Source organism: Chelonoidis abingdonii, chromosome 2, assembly GCF_003597395.2.
Source record: "Chelonoidis abingdonii isolate Lonesome George chromosome 2, CheloAbing_2.0, whole genome shotgun sequence".
Classification (NCBI taxonomy): Eukaryota; Metazoa; Chordata; order Testudines; family Testudinidae; genus Chelonoidis; species Chelonoidis abingdonii.
Window position 1 is genome coordinate 125,098,635 of NC_133770.1, and position 20,534 is coordinate 125,119,168.

The window sequence follows — 20,534 nt, forward strand, 5'->3', positions numbered from 1 at the left end:
TAAGGGAAAAATAATAATAATTAGCATGGGGAAATAGGTTTTACTTTGTGTAATGACCCATGCACTCCCAGTCTTTATTCAAGCCTAATTTAATGGTGTCCAGTTTGCAAATTAATTCCAATTCTGCAGTTTCTTGCTGGAGTCTGTTTTTGGAGTTTTTTTTGTTGGTGTATTGTGACTTTGAGATCTGTAATCGAGTGACCAGGGAGGTTGAAGTGTTCTCCAACTGGTTTTTGCAATGCCCCTCTGCCATGCACATTGGCCAAACAGGACAGTCTCTACGCAAAAGACTAAATGGACACAAGTCAGACGTCAAAAATTATAACAGTCAAAAACCAGTTGGAGAACACTTCAACCTCCGTGGTCACTCGATTACAGATCTCAAAGTCACAATATACCAACAAAAAAAACTCCAAAAACAGACTCCAGCAAGAAACTGCAGAATTGGAATTAATTTGCAAACTGGACACCATTAAATAAGGTTTGAATAAAGACTGGGAGTGGATGGGTCATTACACAAAGTAAAACCTATTTCCCCATGCTATTTTCCCCTACTGTTACTCACACCTTCTTGTCAACTAGTGTTTGCTTCGGTAGCTCATATACTAAAAAACTGGAATGATACAGAGAAGGTTAGCATGGCCCCTGTGCAAATATGACATGCAAATTCGTGAAGTGTTCCATATTAATAAGGATGATTTAGCTGGGGATTTGGGGCTTTGAGCAGGGGGTTGGACTAGATGACCTCCTGAGGTCCTTTCCAACCCTGATATTCTATGATTCTATGAACCATTGGAAGTGGGCCATCCTGATTATCATTACAAAAGTTTTTTCTCTCCTGCTGATAATAACCCACCTTAACTGATTACTCTCATTATAATTAGTATGGCAATACCCATTTTTTCACACCGTGTGTATATATATCTTCCTACTGTGTTTTCCACTGCATGCATCCGATGAAGTTGGTTTTAGCCCACGAAAGCTCATGCTCAGATAAATTTGTTAGTCTCTGAGGTGCCACAAGTACTCCTTGTTCTTTTTCCTGATACAGACTAACATAGCTACCACTCTGAAACATGCACACATGTATTCCTCTTCTCCTACTTCAGTCTTAGAACAGAGTCATTTTCAGAAAAGGGATTAATAAAGCACTTACAGAAAGACCTTCTCTGAGTGTGTTTTGGGGCTTTTTTGGTCATTTGTTGTTGTCTGGTACATTCCAAAGGCAAAGGGGGGTACATTTATAATAGTTCCCTTGTATTTATAGCATTTTAAATAGAGTTCTGGACTCCTTCATCTGTACTTCTGAGACACAGTCCAGTTTAGAAGTTATTAGCTCATGTCAAAGTTTGACTATATATTTAAACTGCAGCTCTGTGTCATTTCATGCCTCCCACACAATAGTTTCTCCTCTCTTGAGGACAGTCTATTAACATTTAGAGGGATGTTCCCATCCCACACTGATGCACTGGCGTTTTTCAAAGCAGATTATCATTAACCCTGAGAGAAATAATAGCAGTTTTCAATCAACTGAAATTGTTTGCGAATTTGAGTCAAAGTAGGCAAAAAGTTTCAGCTGAAAAAATAGGGGGAAAAAATCCAAAAAAGTCAAAAATTTCAACATTTTTCTAAATGAAACATTTGGACTTTTCACTTCACCAAGACATTTCATTCAGAAATTTAGCTGGATTTAACCAAAATAAAAATACCCAAAAAAGGTTAATAAAAATCACCCAAAACCAAAATGAAACATTCCATTTTGGATCAAATTAAATGATTCTTTCAAAGTGAAATAACTTTTTTTTTTTGTTTCAATGAGAAAAAACAAAAGAGTATTCATTTGGGTTGATCTGAAATTATTTGTTTTTCTGGTTTGGCCACTAAACTGAAAAATCAGTTATTCACTCTGCTCTGATTATCATTCATCCCCTTTGTATCTCTGAGTTCCATGTTTAATTGCTTATTTTAACCAGGGTATGGCATACTCACAGGTCCTTTGAAGCCCTTATTATCTATTTAACTCTAATATGATTTATTTTTGATGGTAACTCCAATTGTCAAATCAAGATACATCTTCCTCCCATGGCAGGAGAGGAGACACTACCAAGATTAAGCCACTCCTGCACAGCTCTGCTCTGTGTGTGCCTCAGCTTTTCAGGAGCCAGCTGTTCAACTGAGAAGCAGCTGACAGCTGGTGCAATGTTCCTCTAAGGATTTACTTTCCACACTACTACCCAGAGCAACTGAGCCTGCTTGTAGGCCAGAGAGCTTCATCTGAAGAAAGCAGAAGAATCTGTTTTTGCTGCACACACAGCTTCTGTTGCCTCCTAACAGGTGGCACAAGGGACTATCTCATCTCCTCCCTACAGAGCAACACGCTTGAAGTAGAAAGGTGATATTACCACTGTAAATGGCATTAGTGAGACCATAACTAACATAGTGTATCCAGTTCTGGTATCCAAACTTTGAAAAGGCTGTTGACAAACTGGAAAGGGTTCTGAAAAGATCTACAAGAATGATTCGAGGTCTGGAAAACCTCCCATAGAATGAGAAACTAAGGAAATTCAATCTATTTTTCATTTATCCTGTGCTTATGGAGAAGTTCAAACTCAATGCCCCTTCTGGTTCTAAAATGTATGAATGACTGAAACATAGACTTTTCCATCTCTAGGCTGCAATCAGTGGAGTAGAGTGGGATCAGAGTGAAAGCTTCAGAAAGCATGACTGCAAGCCACCAGTGGCCTGTGATCTGTATAAAGAGTAATAAGGCTCTAGGGACATAAGACTCTTACAAAACAATATTTTTGCTACAGTCATAAAAGTCACTTCTATCAGCGTAGGCTATGGAAATAATTACACTGGTCTACAATTTTTGAGAAGTCGTCTGCTTCAGAGATAAAATGTGCTATTTATTATGTATTTTGATGTGCTGAATTCAAATATGACAATTAAAACAACCGATTGCTAGCGGGTTTCTAAATATTTAGTTTTACTTTATGTCTATGTATATTGTAGTAGATAGTAGAGTTTTAATCATAAATTGTAAACCTAGGTCCTTCATGTCTTATGGTTGCTTTAACATCGAATAATATTTCACCTGCCTGTTTGAATGAACACTTTAAAAATGCAGCAAAAAGGCTTAATACAAATAAAATTTATTATGAAACATTTTAATAGGCAAAAACTATGTGTTAACATAGTTTAGTCTATTCAGTGTCTACTCGGCGCTTCTTTGGCTTTGTCTCTGTATCATTAACGATGACACTCTTATCAGCCACAAATAGTCTGGTGCAAGCATGATGGGTCTCTCAATTTGCTCTGATAGCGTACTGTCTCCATTGGTTGCCAATGTCCGCGTGAAATTCCTCACCATGCTGCGTCGCTCCACTGCTCTGCATTCGGTGGATAAAAAATCTATGATGTAGAGTGCAAAATAGTATCTTTTAGCGACATGTTTCTACAACCCAAGGCTTTTGTATGCCTTGAGGAGTTTTCACCAAAACCTTAGTTGTCTTGCCTTGTTGTTTCCGGGAGTAAAATTATTGCCACTAACGGAAGCTTCCAATGCCGTCTTTCTTGCCACCAATTGCATGGTCAAATCCATCATTCGAAGAATTCACGAACTGAGACCCAACCAAAGACATCCTTCTTTAAGCTAGCTTCACTTACCTTGGAAATTTCCACGATGGTAACTATGATAACTGTCTTGTGTTTGTTCAAGTGGTCCTTTGGACAAAGTTCTTCATCAGACCCAGCTTGATGTGTAAGTGGGCGTAGGTAACAAAATCTTTCCTTTGTAATCAACAGATGGTGGATTGCTTGGAACCACTTTTCCTCCAGGCTTCCAATGACTGGCGAGTGGCCAATTTCTTTTCTTGAATGTAGTGGGTAATCTCTCTGCACCGGAGCTATCTATTTCGCAAGTAATGAAACACAGTTCTGGTGTATCAGTCTGCAGACCAAGCAATGAGAAGCTTATTACAAGTTCAAACACCCAACAAAGCTGCCACTGATGGTTGGTCATAGTTTCATGCCACACTGAACAGTTTGTAGTTATGTATCTCATAAGGGTATTCCTTCATGGATCTGCCATGACCATATTGGAAATTGATGGCAAAAACATGTGCCAAATTGAAATAAACAGGACAAACAGCTTTAAAAAAGAGCTCGTCTTCGATGAATCAAGTCTCCACTCATCTGACAGTCTCCACTCATCCTGGATCGTGAACGATGTTGAAGGGCTGCCATCACACAACCATCGATGTTGTTGCAGGCTACAAGACACCTCCATGAGAAGAAGATGGAACAAGAATCCTTTGAGGTCACGGAAACATGGAACACATCCTGCCAGGAGATCCCCACGCTGTAGTCATGGAGCCCAACAGCTAGACTAGAGCCAATCAACAAATTTTAAGCATCATTTTCATGCTCAGTGACCCAGAATAGTAGGTTTCACTACAAGTAATTTCAGAAGCATTTGGCTGTAGAGCATGTTACCCACAATATGATTCTATGCTTAAAATGTGTATGTAATTATGAAATTAACTATGGCCTGATCAACATAAGATCCTGCATCTAGTATCTTGTGAAATAAAATAATGTGCAATAGTTTCAAATGACATTTTATTGCAAGACTTGATTTGAAAGATACTAAAAGCCTAAGCTGGTCTACACTACGCATTTATACTGATTTTAGCAGAGTTAACCAATTAACGCTGACATCGTCACTAGGTGCGCACAGATCACGAGGGGCGCCCTGCTTATACAATATCAAAGGCTCTTTAATCGGTTTCTGTTACTTACCTCCCCGACGAGAGAAGTAAAGTGCTAGAAATCGATATCTCAACCCCAATCGGATTAGGGTTAGTGGTGGCCCAAATCGACGGCATTGGGCCTCCGGGCCGTATCCCACAGGCAACCACTGTGACCACTTCTGGACAGCAGTCTGAACTCCGGATGCACTGGCCAGTAGAACAGGAAAAGCCCCATGAACTTCTAATTTCATTTCCTATTTGGCCAGCGTGCAATCACCCACAGCTGACCACGCAGAGCTCATCAGCACAGGTAACAATGCAGCTCCCTGAGAATCGAAAAAAGAGCTCCATAAGGGACGCACGGGAAGTACTGGATCTGAGCGCTAAAATGGGGAGAGGATTCTGTGCTAACGAGAACTACGTTCCAAAGACGATAATAAAAAACATTTGAAAAAATTTAACAAGTAATAAGGATGAAAGCCACAACCCAGGGATCAGTGCAGTAGGCCAGAATGAAATTAAGGAGCTCAGACAAGCTTACCAGAAAACCAGAAGCAAAACCCGGAAGGTCTGGGGTAGGGCCGAAACATCTCCGAGCTACTAACGCTGAGCTGCATGCAATCTAGGGGGGCTCGCACACCACTACCCCACCCCTGTCCAGAGGATCCAGGGGGAGGAGTGCTCAAGCCAGGCTGAGATTCTGCGGACAGGAAGATGAGGAGGAGGAAGTAGAGGACAGCCTGCAGAGAGCACACAGCACTCCGTCCCCCAAAGCCAGGAGCTTTTTTGCAACCCAGAAACGGATTACCTCCCAGCCCTACCCGAAGCCAGTAGCCAGACAATGAAGCCATGGAAGCGACCCTATGAGTGTACCTTTGAAAATACAAAAACAATGGGTTTAAAAGCGTTTTTTAATGATTGGATTTGCCACTAGGACTTGGATGTATTCGCGGCCAGTACAATCAGTTTGGGGGTGGGGGAATTGTTTTGTGGACCGGTTAATTTGGTGGTTTCGGTCATCTCCATGAAGCTCTCCTGGAGGTACTCCAAAAGCCTTTGCAGAAGGTTCTGGGCAAGGCAGCCTTATTCCGTCCACCATGGTAGGACACTTGACCACGCCATGCATGTAGCAAGTAATCTGGTATCATTGCATGACAAAGCCTAGCTGCGTATGGTCCCGGTGATTGCTGGCATTCAAGCAACATCCTTTCTTTATCTCGCTGTGTTATCCTCAGGAGAGTGATATCGTTCATGGTAACCTGGTTGAAATTCAGGAATTTAAGTAAGGGGACAGAGATGGCCATTCCTACTGGCTGTTTGCCTGTTGCTTAAAAAAATCCTTCCTTGCAGGTAGCCAAGCAGGGGGGGGGGAGAGGGGTAATGGCACTGAGCTTTTTTTATCACGTTTGGCTAGCAGGGATCTTCCCTGCTACCAGCCACGCGGTGGGGGGGGGGGGGGCGGGAAGGGGGGTGATTAGCAGTGATCTTCCATGATACCAGCCACATGGTGGGGGGAGGGGTAAAGCAATCATCCCAGAGAATTGGATGGGGGGGGTGGTTTCTGCTGCTGCATGTTAACAGGAAAGAAGCAGCACCCTGAACGGGATTTGCTTGGTATTTGGGAAAGGAGGGCACTGTGTATATGAAGGGCTGCAGAAGCCGAAAGACAATGGCTTACCATGGCCGCATGCAAGCTGAATTCTGCTGCCCGGACCTGCGTCTGTGAGATCTCTAACACCAGAGCCGCAGGCACTCAATATAAAGATGCAAAAATGCGACCTTGTAGTGAAATCACATGTGCTATGTAAGGTGAATAGTGTTGTTCACTGTGAAAGAGTATAACCATTGTTCTGTAAAATGTATCTTTTTAAATACTTCTCTCCTTTTTTTTCCTCCCTCATGCAGCTGCAAATTTTTCAAGCCTCCCTACTCCATCCCGAAGGCTATCTCAGATAAGGCGGAGGAAAAAAAAGATGTGAGACGAAATGTTCTCGGAAATCATGGAAGTAACCCGCAATGAAAGAGCTCATCTGAATGAGTGGAAGGACGTGGTATCAAATTACAGGAAAGATGCCAGTGAACGTGAGGACAGGAGGGACCAACTGAAGGATGAGGAGAGGGAGAGAGACGCTCGAGATGAGAGGTGGCGGCAGGAAAGATCAGAGGTGTAGGCAGGAAGATCAGCGTGTGGCGGATGCAATGCTGGGCTGCTGCGTGATCAAACTGACATCCTCCGATCTGGTGGAGCTTCAGGAACAGCAGCGGGGTCACAGAGTGCCGCTGCAGCCCCTGTGTAACCACCCTCACCACTCACCATGTTCCATATCTTCCTCACCCAGACGTGTAAGAACGCGTGGGGAAGGCTTCGTGCACCCGCCCACTCCACCCCCGTGGACAGCCAACCAAAAGGCTGTCATTACTTTGAAATGTTTTAGTGCCTTTTCCTTCCCTTCATCCTCCTCCCAAACACACCCGGGATACCTTGTCAGTTCTCTCCCTCTTTTTATAATGACTTTTTAATAAAAAATACATGATTTTTAAACATAGTGACTTTATTTCCTTAAGCAAGCTGTAATCGAAGGGGAGGGTGGGTTGCTTACAGGGAATGAGTCAATCAAGGGTGGGGGGGGGGTTCATCAAGGGGAAACAAACACAACAGTCACACCGTACCTGGCCCGTGATGTGAAACTCGTTTTCAAAGCTTCTCTGATGCGCACCGCTTCGTGGTGTGCTCTTCTAATCGCCCTGGTGTCTGGCTGCGTGTAATCAGCGCCAGGTGATTTGCCTCAGCCTCCCACCCCACCATAAAGGTCTCCCCTTACTCTCACAGAGATTGTGGAGCACACAGCAAGCAGCAAATAACAATGGGGACATTGGTTTGGCTGAGGTCTGAGCGAGTCAGTAATGTGCGCCAGCGCGCCTTTAAACGGCCAAATGCACATTCTACCACCATTCCTGCACTTGCTCAGCCTGTAGTTGAACAGCTCCTGACTACTGTCCAGGCTGCCTGTGTATGGCTTCATGAGCCATGGCATCAAGGGGTAGGCTGGGTCACCCAGGATAACTACAGGCATTTCAACATCCCAACTGTTATTTTCTGGTCTGGGAAGTAATTCCCTTGCTGCAGCCATTTTAAACAGAGTAGTGTTCCTGAAGACGCGAGCGTCATGAACCCTTCCTGGCCATCCCACATGTGGATGTTGGTGAAACGTCCCTTGTGATCCACCAGTGCTTGCAGCACATTGAAAAGTACCCCTTGCGGTTTACGTACTGGGTGCCCTGGTGCTCAGTGCCAAAGATAGGGATATGGGTTCCATCTATCGCCCCCCCACAGTTAGGGAATCCCATTGCAGCAAAGCCATCCACTATGACCTGCACGTTTCCCAGAGTCACAACCTTTCGTAGCAGCAGCTTAATGATTGCTTTGGCTACTTGCATCACAGCAGCCCCCACAGTAGATTTTCCCACTCCAAATGATTCCCCGACTGACCGGTAGCTGTCTGGCGTTGCAAGCTTCCAGAGGGCTATTGCCACTCGCTTCTCAACTGTGAGGGCTGCTCTCATCTTGGTATTATGGCATTTCAGGGTAGGGGAAAGCAAGTCACAAAGTTCCATGAAAGTGCCCTTACGCATGCGAAAGTTTTCACAGCCACTGGGAAATCGTCCCAAACCTGCAAAACTATGCGGTCCCACCAGTCTGTGCTTGTTTCCCGGGCCCAAAATCGGCGTTCAATGGCTAGAACCTGCCCCATTACCAGCAGGATCTCCAAAGTGCAGGGGCCCGTGGTTTGAGAGAATTCTGTGTCCATGTCCTCATCACTCTCGTCGCCGCTCTGCCGTAGCCGCTCCTCCTCGCCTGGCTTTGCAGGTCCTGTTCAGCATAGACTGCACGAGAATGCGCGAGGTGTTTACAACGTCACGATTGCGGTCTTTGATCTGAGCAGGTCCATGCTTGCTGTGCTATGGCGTTTGCACAGTTCACCAGGAAAAAAGGCGCAAAACGGTTGTCCGCTGCTTTCACGGAGGGAGGGTGAGGCTGTACGCAGAACCACCCGCGACAATGTTTTTGCCCCATCAGGCACTGGGATCTCAACCCAGAATTCCAAGGGTGGAGGAGACTGCGGAACTATGGGATAGCTACGGAAAGCTACCCACAAGTGCAACGCTCCGGAAATCGACGCTAGCCTCGGTACATGGACTTACACCGTCGAATTAATGTGCTTAGTGTGGCCACGTGCACTCGACTTTATACAATCTGTTTTACAAAACCGGTTTATGTAAAATCGAAATAATCCCGTAGTGTAGACATACCCTGATTTAGTTAAGTCAAACAATTTAAAAAATTAAGGTAAGGAACTGAATGCATTTGTTCTTGATTATAAATTGCATTTCTTTCTCCTGCTCATAGTGCCATCTTGCTCCTAAATAACTTTACTGACTTTTACAAATGTTGATTACTCAGCAGTTCCCACTGGTGTCAAGAGGAGCTGCATATTACTTAGCACTTTTGAAAATCAGGTCATTTATTTAGCAGCCTAAGGACTTGTCTACACAAGAAAGATACTCTGGAATAAGGTAAGGTAGGGTGTGAATACAATGTGCAATAGCCATTCTGGAATAACTCCCTATGAGGACACTCTTATTTCAGAATAAGAGTGCCTTTTTTTGGTTTATTTTAAGAAATTTCCAAAGTGGATTAAACTAAATCAGAAAAAGGCAGAATACCAATGTCCACATGGCAGCTTCTCTAGAATAGCTATTGTGGAATAGTTCATTCTGCAATAGCTTTTCTGGTCAATTTCCCCTTGTACACAAACCCTAAATCATGTAACAAGTATTTAACATGAGATTGAAGTGACTAAACTAGATGTTTGGACCTGCATCAGTTGCTATTCTGCATGTTTTTCTACATTCCATTGGTCTTATTTGTCTCTTGTTTACTCCCTGCTTTCTACTATTGGTAAAGCAGTAAAATGCAGTGTCTAAGTGGTGGAGAAGGAATGTATGATAATGGTTGTTAAGGCACAGGACTAGGAGTCAGGTATTTTGAATATTATCCCTGGATGTGCTACGGACTTGCTGTGTGATTTTGGGTAAGTACTTATCCTCTCTGGGTCAGCCTTGGCCCTCCCTCCCCTTCTTCTGAACCATGCAATTGATTCTCATTTAAAATTCTGTGGATGGGGAAGAGAAAGAAAGAGAGTTGGGCCCTCTGCTTTCTGTAAATAAAGATACCCACACTTCCACAGACTCACAGGACCCTTGTGAGATTGAAATCATTAATGTTTCTAAAGCATTGTATGATTCTATGAGGAAGGCCCAGGACCGGCTCTAGCATTTTTGCCACCCCAAGCAGAAAAAAAAAAAAGCCGCGATCGCGATCTGCGGCAATCTGCTGGCAGCTGTACCGCCGCTTCTTCTATGGCAGCAATTCAGCAGCAGGTCCTTCGCTCCAAGAGGGAGTGACAGCCCTGCCGCCGAATTGCCGCCAAATGGCTGGACATGCCGCCCCCCTCTTCATTGGCCACCTCAGGCATTTGCTTGGTATGCTGGTGCCTGGAGCCGGCTCTGGGAAGGCCCCATAGGAGTGCAGAGTATTAATATTATTGTAGATATTTGTTTGTATTTAATACATTTTCCACTGATAACGTTGAAAGGACATGTGAGTAAATGTATCTGAAACTGATAATGTTTGAAAAATATACAAATTATTTCCCTGTTATGTCACTTGAGTTTTAATCTGTCATATAGAGTTGAAATTGTAAAGAAAAATATCTATTGAGTATTAGCTTTTTATTAGGCAAACACTAAATTAGCTGCTAGGGCAGGTATAGTAAACAGTGGAACGGAAGATAATTAACATCCCAAAAGGAGCTTTTTACAACATTTCCCTGAGGGAGAAGGATGCAACATGTTTACAAAGAGGCTTACTGTGTATACACTCCTTTACAGGAATTTTGTAGGTCAGTGAAACTGTAGAGCAAACTGGAACCTGCCCTGTGTAACCAACACAGGAATGATAATGGAGAATGATTTGGGAGAAAACAGACAAGAGTCAGACCAATATCCCCTGGCTAAAGACACTGAAGGGATACCATTTTGTGAGGGAAATGGTATGATAAGTAAAGCTATGATACTAAAAAGGTGCTGCAGGGCAATGATGAATTATGCTCACAGAGTTCGGTGCTTTAGCCAACCTGGTAAAAATGCAGGGGACTGCCGCAAGCAGTGAGTCTATTAATTAACAACAATCCACATGGTTTCATGAAAAACAGGTCTTCTCAAATGAACCTGATATCACAAGTCTGGCTAATTGTGCTGATATAATATATTTGGACTTTTGTAAAACATTCTATCTAGTACCACATGGCATTCTGACTAAAAAACTGGCACTGTTCAAGATCAATATGGCACACTTTAAATTGATTAAAAGTGGCTAATTGATATATTGGAAATGTTAATGGTGACTCTACAATGAGTGGGGGTGTTTCTAGTGGTTCTCGGCCCAACACTATTCAATATTTTTATCAATAATCTTCAAGAAAATACAAAATTGTTGCTGATAAAATTGGCAGATGATGCAAAGATTGGCGACTTTATCCACCCTGGAGGCCCTGACAACAATTTTAACAGTCTATGTGATCTAGTCCTGACATCATAAGATTTTTGTTAAAATTACATTTGGCTGGGGGAGGGAACATTACCTTCAAATTTTGTTAGATTTCATTTCTAGCGTTTAGTAATAGTTCTTTACCAAATGCTATTAATTAAACTTGCCAAATGGGAAAGACTAAAAACAGCCCAAAGCTAATATCTTAAAGTCAAAATGACAGATATTCACATGCCCCAAGTCCCTCCCTATCACCCCCAGATTTGGGATTGTGGATCGATGCTTATTACATCATATGAAGGTGGAGTGCCACGTCTCTCACAGGGCCCAATTCTGCATTCCACTGTGGTCCCTTTGCATTACTCCAGTGACGCAAAGGAGCTGCAAACCCAGCAGACCTTACCAACTGGAATTCCCTGTGCATAGATGGAATCTCTGCATGGCAAAGAGGCTCTGTAACATCCCCCTTGCAGACAACATGGGGGGAATGGCAAGGAGCACAGAAATATGACTGAAGCTATATTCCAGCCATCCCATTTTGCCAGAAGAGCCCTTTGGGACACAGGCAGCCAGACATAAATAAGAGCAACCGTGAGGCTGCTCTAACTTAGTCCAGGAGCCAATCTAGTGTTCTGCCAGACCCAGAACTGAGGAACCGCAAAGATGATGCAAATGTCAACCTCACCTCAAGTTATGTGCAGCTTTGCTGGGTCCAAGAATCAGACCCACGGCATATCTGGCTTCTTAGATTTTCAGAATCTTTTACTATTTTGTAGGATTACTAGTACATGAAAAGTATTCACTGCACATAGCAGGAAGTTCCAAAAACTCAAAAAAATCAGATTTTGCCCTCCCATTCTGGTGTTCTGACACTGCAGGGTTAGGGTAAGCTTGCCATACAGCTCCAAGAATGCAGTCTTCCACATTCTGAAGTTCAGGAGCCACTGCTGGTCATTCCAGGTCTCCATAAAGATCCAGTCTCATAATGAAGTGCTTATTGGGTGGCCCCAAACATACCACTCTGCTGAGTGCAGCTGCTCCATGAATAAATCCAACAGGAATGGCTGAGTGGCATCAAAGGATAGGTTCTCTTTTGGCAACTCCCTCCACCTGCAGATTCCTCTAGTCAGCACTTCAGAAGCAGTGCTGCAGCTTCGCTTCTCCAAAGTAATGAAGAGGAGTTCTGCAGTTCAGAATTACATGGGCGCCAACTGAATTCCAAGAAATGATGGATGCTCTCAGAATTCCCTCAAATGCCAACAGGAATTCCATAATATGCCCTAAAAATTGCCCACAATGCAGTGATCCTGGAAGTAATACAAGGGACTCTGGAATACCTTCCCAAACTCTCCATCATGCTGAAATCATTGGTGGTGCTGTGTGGTTACAAATCTTGAAATGTGATGCTGCTTGTGCCTATCCAGCTAAATCAATTTAAGTTGTATCGGTGCAATGTCTGCATGCATACAAGACCTTGGAGATTTAATAAAATATTTCCATTGCAGCTCCCCACCCTTCCCCCCTCTTCACCCTTTTTATAGCAAATATTCTGGTTATCCCCAGGATTTCATCCCATTTTTTTGTTCGCACAAGCAGGAATTCTGCCTTTGTTTATATCAAGCCCAGAAATAGCAATTCCTCCCCCCTTTCATCATTTGAAGATCCCTTCTTGATGTACTCATAAGACAGAATAACTTTACACTACAGAAGAAGTCAATTTACTGTTTGTTTGAAACAGAGTTCTCTGCACAAGCTTGTGATATTACCTTAGATAGAACGATGAGTCCTGAGGCACATATGAAATCTAATAGGCATGTCCCAGAGAATGTTATGTTAGCTATGTGCATGTTGGCAAGGAAACTTAGGGATGCATCTCTGCAAGTCAGGGATTTATACCTGTGTAAGGAGTACTGCCCATCTCTCTCCTTTCCTCTCCCTCACCTGAACACCAATGGAAAAGCAAGCAGAAAATTAGAGCAGCCAATTAACTATTAAGTGTTCTTATGTTTGGAAAATCCTGAGGGAGAAAGACAGAGAGAGATATCCCAGAGGTAGTGGTAGCTAGGAGAAGCCTTAGCATTATGTCTCTATTGGCGTGACATCAAAAGATAGCTGAAGAGGCCACAGACTGCTTTTCAAAATCATTGTATATTAATTATTAGTGCTAAGCACCAAAATATGCTCTAGTTATTGCCAAAATAACACTGCTATTCACAATTATTCATGCACATTGTGACTTAAGTATAACTGTAGTTTAATGTATAGGACTCTGCAGTAAGTACCTATATCAGAAAGTATAAACGGCTATTTAACAATTACAATGTAATGGTTGTGCTCTCCTAGGTGGGATGTGTACCCAATAATGCCCCATCTATAGTTCTGAGTGTAATCTATGCTAGTATCAAAGTCCACTGAGGACACAGAAAAAAATGCTTGTTAGTTTCACCTTCAGCTCACATCTCCTTTCTTATCCTTAGGCTTCTCCCTTGTATTCCCTTGACCACAGCCCTTTATGAAACAGATGAAGAGAACACTTTTGTCTGTCCCCTTTTGATTGAGACTCCTGAATTGAGATAAGGGTCCAGACACCTTTTCCTTTTTAACTACCTCTCTTTTGAGGTTAAAAGGATTTGCTCTGTTTGGACTGGCCTGTGAGAAGTTACCAAAACTAATCTATGACTGATACAGGCTTCTTAAAATTAAACAATTTATTGAAAATAGAGAGAAAATGTTAATAAAACAAAAGATATGTGCAGAAAATATCTAGATTTTAATTGTTCATAAAATAGATAAAGTACTCTCTGCTTAGTTACAGAATAAGACAGGGAAAATGCATTATATTCTTAGAAATTCAGCTTTTCTCTTAGACCCTCTTGGACCAACAGCATGAGACATTGTCCTTTCTGGTTGCAGTGATTTGCCTGCTGTGCCAAGACCTGATTTCCAAATCTTTGGTTGGTGATTCAGTTTTTGTTAAGGAATATTATCATAACAGGGTGAGTTACATCAGAAAATCCACAAAGTACTCATAGATTAAGTGTAGCATCTGGGGAAAATGAAATTATCTCAGCGCTCTGTACAATGTTATTGTCCCCTCTTTCTGATAATAATCCCCCCTACTTCTGAAACAATCTCCCACCTTCTTGGCTGCAAATCCTGTTTTAAGCAATTTTGATCTTCAAAAGACAAGATGATTGAATTCTGACTTGCACATCCATTATTCTTGGCTATAGGTGTTGAGGCTTCATAAACTTGCAGTCTGTCTGTGCCAGTTTGTGTATTGGGGGTCCAAGAGACAGAAAGTATATTCCTCATTAAGGGGCTATGTTCAAAGGCACAAAGGGCAGGTAGGCACTCAACTCCCATTGAAAAATCAGTGGAAGTTGGATGCCTGACTCCCATCTGTGACTTTGAAAAATCTCTCCCTATAATCCCTCTTACCAACTTCTACTTGCTATGAAACTAATATTAGTAACATATACCACATTCTCTCTCACATTGCTCAGTTCCTTTATGTTAGGGTTGTTTATTTCCCTACAAAATTAAGTTCTACTCTAGAAGCTGAATGAATGTATAACCAAAGGGAGAAAAAAAGAATAAATATCCTTAGTTATTGATCCAGTACTGAGACATGTCAAGTTTCCTCAACAACTAAAACCAGATCCAAAGCCCTTTAAAGTCATAGACTTTGGATCAGGCTCCTAGAGAGCAGCAGATACTCAGCAGCTCACTGTATTTGGCCCTAAGTTTCTAAAACAACATAAAAAACAAAATCTAGCATGGCCAAGAAGGGTCTTATTCAAAGGCTATTGAAAACTCAATGGGAGTTTGGTTACTCACTTAATCCTCAATCCTACGAACACTTACACTTGTACTTAACATTATTCACATGAGCAGTTGTAGCAGTACTCATGTGCATAAAGTTAAATACATGCATAAGTGTTTGCAGGATTGGATCATTAAATTGGAGCAGGATCAGGCTTTTGATTTCCCTTGAAACAACCTTTGCATTTTCATAAATGTGCTTGATCACATTTTACTGAGAAAATATAGTACACACGCCCATCTGGCATGTGCCCCAGTTCGGCAAAGGACTTAAGCATGTGCTTACCTTTAACATATTTAAGTGCTTTGCTTAAGAGTAGTGGGGTTAATCATATGCTTAAAGTTAAACATGTACTCACTGCTTTCCTGAACTGTGGCCTAATTGAGAAAGTGCCTGGCAATGACTTGAATATAAATCACTGCATTTACAGCAAATGTATTCTTATATATTACAGAAATCACAAGCAGTAAATTAACAATACTCATTTAACTTGCCCGAAAAATATCTGAATATATAAATGCTTTAAACTGCATAAGTCAATCCAACCTGAATTAATTTAATTATTTTTGTGGGCTATTATTACAACTTTGTAAAAAAATACAATATATTTCAATACTTAAACAAAGTTGTCTCAAGGGGAATTTTGTAAAAAAACAATAAAAAATGTTTAATATTCCAAAGCATTACCATATGTAGACTTAAGTATTATAAATGCACTTATAGTATGTCTCAATATATTCAAAAATCAGATTCTTTCACTTGCTATCAAGCCCTGAATTCAATGTTCTGTTTCCCTATTAGGAGATGATGATGGCTCTGTATCTGTGATGTATGCAACTGTTATGTCCTAAGAGATGCACACTCCCAGGTCAGTGATTATGTCATGAATAGAATGTAGGTGTCCTTTTGTCAATCTCAGCAGCTGGGCAAGGACTGAGTAGGCCTGGTAATTTAACAACACTATCACTCACATTTTGTCCACATTAGAATTAAGACAGCAGCTGAGTAAACTCCTGCACTGGCATAACTAAAATTTAGAGGATAGACTGACAACTTTTTCTCAATTGCTGTCATTCTGGTACCTGGTGCCATTCTGGTTATTTAATTGTGACTGTTAAGCAAGCATACAATACTGATCAAAGTATGCTATACATTTTCTAAACACAGAAAAGACCATTTATATTTTAATAAATTATAATAATGTTAACCTGTTCACATGGTACATACATGTGTCAATTGATGACAGTCCCAATTAATTCTATAGATAACCTCATTCTAGCTTCACTAATTGAAGGACCAAAGAAAAGTGTATCAATTAAAACAAGCACAGCCATTCTCAAAATCAAATCTGCACTTTTTTTACACTGTACCCATTAGACGATTGTATATGAACTCTCCTATACATTAAGATGAATTAACATCCTATGATCATTGAGGGCTAGCTGATATTCAATATTTCCCCAGGTCATTGCTATTAACAATCAAGAGGAATTCAAAGCTACATACCAGGTTTATGTCAGGACCCTACTTCTTAATTTCCCTGGAGCATTAAATAGTAAAAGTGGAGTTTTTAACAAGACTGTTATTCAACCCACTGAGAAACAGAACCTATTTTCTAAATACTTTTAGTGTTAACTTTCTAGTTCAGAAAGCAAACTCTGTGTTAATAAATAACATAGATATACTCAACAAAGGTTTTGAGCTTTATATAAAAGCGTAGCAGCTTATTGAATATTATTGGATCCTTATATGTATAGGGGAAATTTTGTCCAAGTTTGCCTATTTTATTTTCTTTACACATTTTTTATAATAATACCATCGTTAGGAGTCAGCAGTTTATATAAGATAATGTAGAGAAGAATGAATTAGTAAAATTGTGAGTATTTCTCACAAATACTGTGCTTATATAAAATCAGGTATTGTCATTCAGAAAAAAAAACATAATCCTTTTCATTATCATTTCACAGTTCACTGGCATTCATTTTCTAAGGACAACTAATGACTATCTTAGGCTCATCATATCTGTACTCTATTTCAACATATCATTTGCATTAATACAACAAATGCTGCCTTATTAGAATTTGTGTCGTCAATGATATTCATTTCCCCTTAAAGAGATCTGAAAAATTACTATGCTAAAGATAATATAGTTTTATGTAAATAAAAAGCAGGAGCTACAGAATAAGAGATTCCCTAAATAATTTCTGGATTAAACATATTACAATGAAAGCAGCCTATCCTTGATGATCTCAGTTTATTTCTCAGATTCTGGGGACAGAGTGGGAGAAAACAGGGCTTTTTCTTAAAACAAATTGGGACAGGGAAGATGTTCAATAGTTAATTGCTTTACCAGGTTTGTCTTGGAAATGGATTACACAAGAAATGACTGCCATCTTCAGGAAAGGTTCAATATTGAATCAGCATTTATTGGCTGCAAACACACGTTTATTAAAGTTGTGACGAAAATCAAGTGTAATTGAGCAAAAAATACTTTTTCAAACCTCACATCCCTCTATAAATTAAAGAAAACGAGAAATTCCTGTACCAAATCTGTCATCGTTTCCTGCCCAATGTCCTCCTTCAGCCTCAAAGAAACATATCTGAAACATAGGGCTTTTAGAAATTACGAGTAGCATATACACAACACGGAGAAACTGCAAATTTAACTCTTTGTGAACATTCGCTGTTTTGATTTCACAACACAGTGTTCATGCTGTCACCCCTGAAATTCGCCTGCATTCCTTAACGATCATGTGTGTGTGTGTGTGTGCGCGCGCACCACACACAATTGATACGACTACATAACCTATTAATCGTAACAAATAGGGTAGTGAGGACAAGGAGATGTAGATCTCTACATCAAACAGGGTAATGCTTACGCTGAATAAATCTGCGAGAACTAGAAGACGAAGACGTATTCACATCCTTACATTGCATTCACCCTCCAAATACACCTCTGGAAGGACGTCCCTGCCTGCTCAGGCCGTGCAAGCTAAAGCTGAAACGTGACAAAGCCCACAAGCTCCTTTTCCCACCTCCTCACAGAGCTTCCTTCAGCAACATCAATTTCCACTCAAATCCAAACGCTGCATTTTATAAATCCGGATCGCAGGGTCAGCTCGGGGGGATGGGGGAGAAGGGGGAAGGTCATTGACGTGCATCTGTTGCTTAATAAATCGAAACCGCACTTGGAAAGAGACACAGCCTGAGGTTCTTAACACAGAAAGCTTCAATTAAACCCATCCTTCTACAGGCTTCTCTCAAGAAGAAGGGCAGCAAACCCAAGCTATCACACAACCTAGCAACCCAGACACCTGCCCGGCCCGGCCCCCACCTTGTCACCGTGCCCCCGTCTTCCCCAACAAGCCAGCAGAGGTGGTATCGGCCGCACTCTGCTCTCAGAGACACCGCTATAAAATGCGGAGCAAGCCCATTGATGCCCGCAGTCCTAGTCCGGCCGTGCCCTGGTGTCACTGAGAGCACAACATGGCCCGTCCGCCCCGCTGCCTGCCTCTCCCCCACCGCACCCTGGGTATCTCGCTCCATGGCAAAACACCACTGCAGCCCTAAACATCTGCCAGCTGTTTGCACTCCATGTTGACACACAAGGCTCATGCCCGGAGCACAGCTCGCGGGTCAGGCCAAGTGGGGAGAGCAATCAGCTGCGCATCAACCTGTCCGGATGCCCCAAGGTCCGGGGCTCTGGGAGCTTGCAGTGGGGGGGTAGAATGTCCTTCCCTCTCCGAGCACCTGCCGCATCCCCTGGACTTCCCGGGGCACCTCCCCTGCACACCCCAGGCAGGCGGGGGAACGGGGCAGCGGGCTGGCAGTGCGAGGCTGCCGCCGGAGAACCGCATCCCTACCTCGGTGTCATAGAGCCGGAGGTCCAGCGAGTAGGGGTTGAGCAGAGACTCGTTGCGGATCTGATCCATGGCCAGCTGCACGGCGGGCAGCACGCCCCGGCCGATCTTGCTCTTCTGGTCCTCCTCCGACTGGCTGAGCGGCATCAAGCCCATGATGGAGATCGGCGTGGTGGCGTTGGGGAGCAGCCCGGCCGCCCCCCGGGAGTGCCCCCGCGCCCAGCCCAAGCACAGGAGCAGCAGCAGCATGGCAGGGCAGGCGGCGGCCGCGGCCGCACGGGGTCTCTTCGGGGAGGGCGGCATGCTGCGGGCGGCGGCGAGGGCGCGGGCTCCCTCACGCCGGGCGCATTGCTGGGTGGCCGCTTCCCCCGGCCAGGCAAAGGGCGGCGGGGATGGGCGCGGGTCTGCTGCCCGGTCTGCACCGGCACCCCCGGCAATAATCCTCCTGGCAATGGCGCCTCTCCTCCACAGGTCCGCCGGCCACAGCCGGCCGCGGCAAGGCGCGGAGAGAGCCCCCAGCCCGCAGAGGCCAGAGAGGACCTGCCTCCCCTTCCACTCAGCGCCGCAGCCGGCCCGCGCAGCCCCGCTCCGGCGTGCGGGAGGCGGCAGCCACCATAGCGGAGTTGCGGCACCGCGCAAGGGAAGGCTGAGGAGAGAAGCCCCTTGCGGAGGCCGGGCGGCGGTGGAGGGACGCGCTGCCTCCCAGGTCCGGGGGAGATGCTAGTGCCGCATTCCCCTGAAGCCGGCAGCCGCTGGCGCTCGCCCCCCCGCCGCACGCGCCCCGCAGCTCGCCGGACGGGAGAGGCGGGAAAGGACACGCTCCCCCTTTCCTCCTGGAATCCCAGCCACGCGGCCCCGCAGCTTCACCCGCGCTGCCGCTGCTTGGGGTTGTTGTCACCGGGCTTCTTCCCGCCGCGCGGAATCGCTGCTGAGGAGGAGACGGCGGAGTCAGGAGATGCGGGTTTGGGCACCTGCACCAGCCTATAGGAGGGAGGGAGGGAGAATACTTGGGGGGCGGGGGGCTCGCTCCTGGCAGCTGTAGTCAGTGCCTGGAAATCCGAGACGTTTTCAGGTAGAAGGGTGCGCTGCGAACATAAAGGAACATCTGGAAACGCGGGGGTATTTGGTGTGTAGAGGCTTTTCCATGGAAGGGCACCATTTGCAGTCCTACTTTTGGATTAGAAGGAGATTTGTGGAAGCACAAACAGGTTATTACATGCCATGACTGGTATGGTATCTGCCCCAGTAATTAATACAACTCCGCACAGATCAGCCCGGGCCTCCTCCACGGAAAATTTTATGTAATCAGATGGCAAGAACTGCCCTTCCGATCGCCCCATTCTACGATATAAACACTCTGCACACCCTTACAGTCACTATGCAAGCCCATCCTACCCTCATACTCCACCTCATGCATCCCTCCCCACACATACTGCACACACACTAGCCCACAAATCCACAGCTACACTAAGCACATTCAAACA

At 43.7% G+C, this 20,534-nt stretch overlaps 1 protein-coding gene and 1 non-coding gene across 2 annotated transcripts in view; one reads left to right on the top strand and one right to left on the bottom strand.

Moving 5' to 3' along the window:
* GABBR2 (gamma-aminobutyric acid type B receptor subunit 2) overlaps positions 1-19,353 on the bottom strand; it is a 926,530-nt gene extending 907,177 nt beyond the window's left edge. The window contains exon 1 of the mRNA XM_075062656.1: positions 19,054-19,353. Within this exon, the coding sequence (XP_074918757.1) occupies positions 19,054-19,353 (300 nt within the window). The remainder of the gene's footprint in view (positions 1-19,053) is intronic.
* LOC116821631 (U6 spliceosomal RNA) lies at positions 582-690 on the top strand. The gene has a single exon (XR_004372971.1). It is a non-coding gene; the product is annotated as a U6 spliceosomal RNA (small nuclear RNA).
* Positions 19,354-20,534: the final 1,181 nt, after the last annotated feature.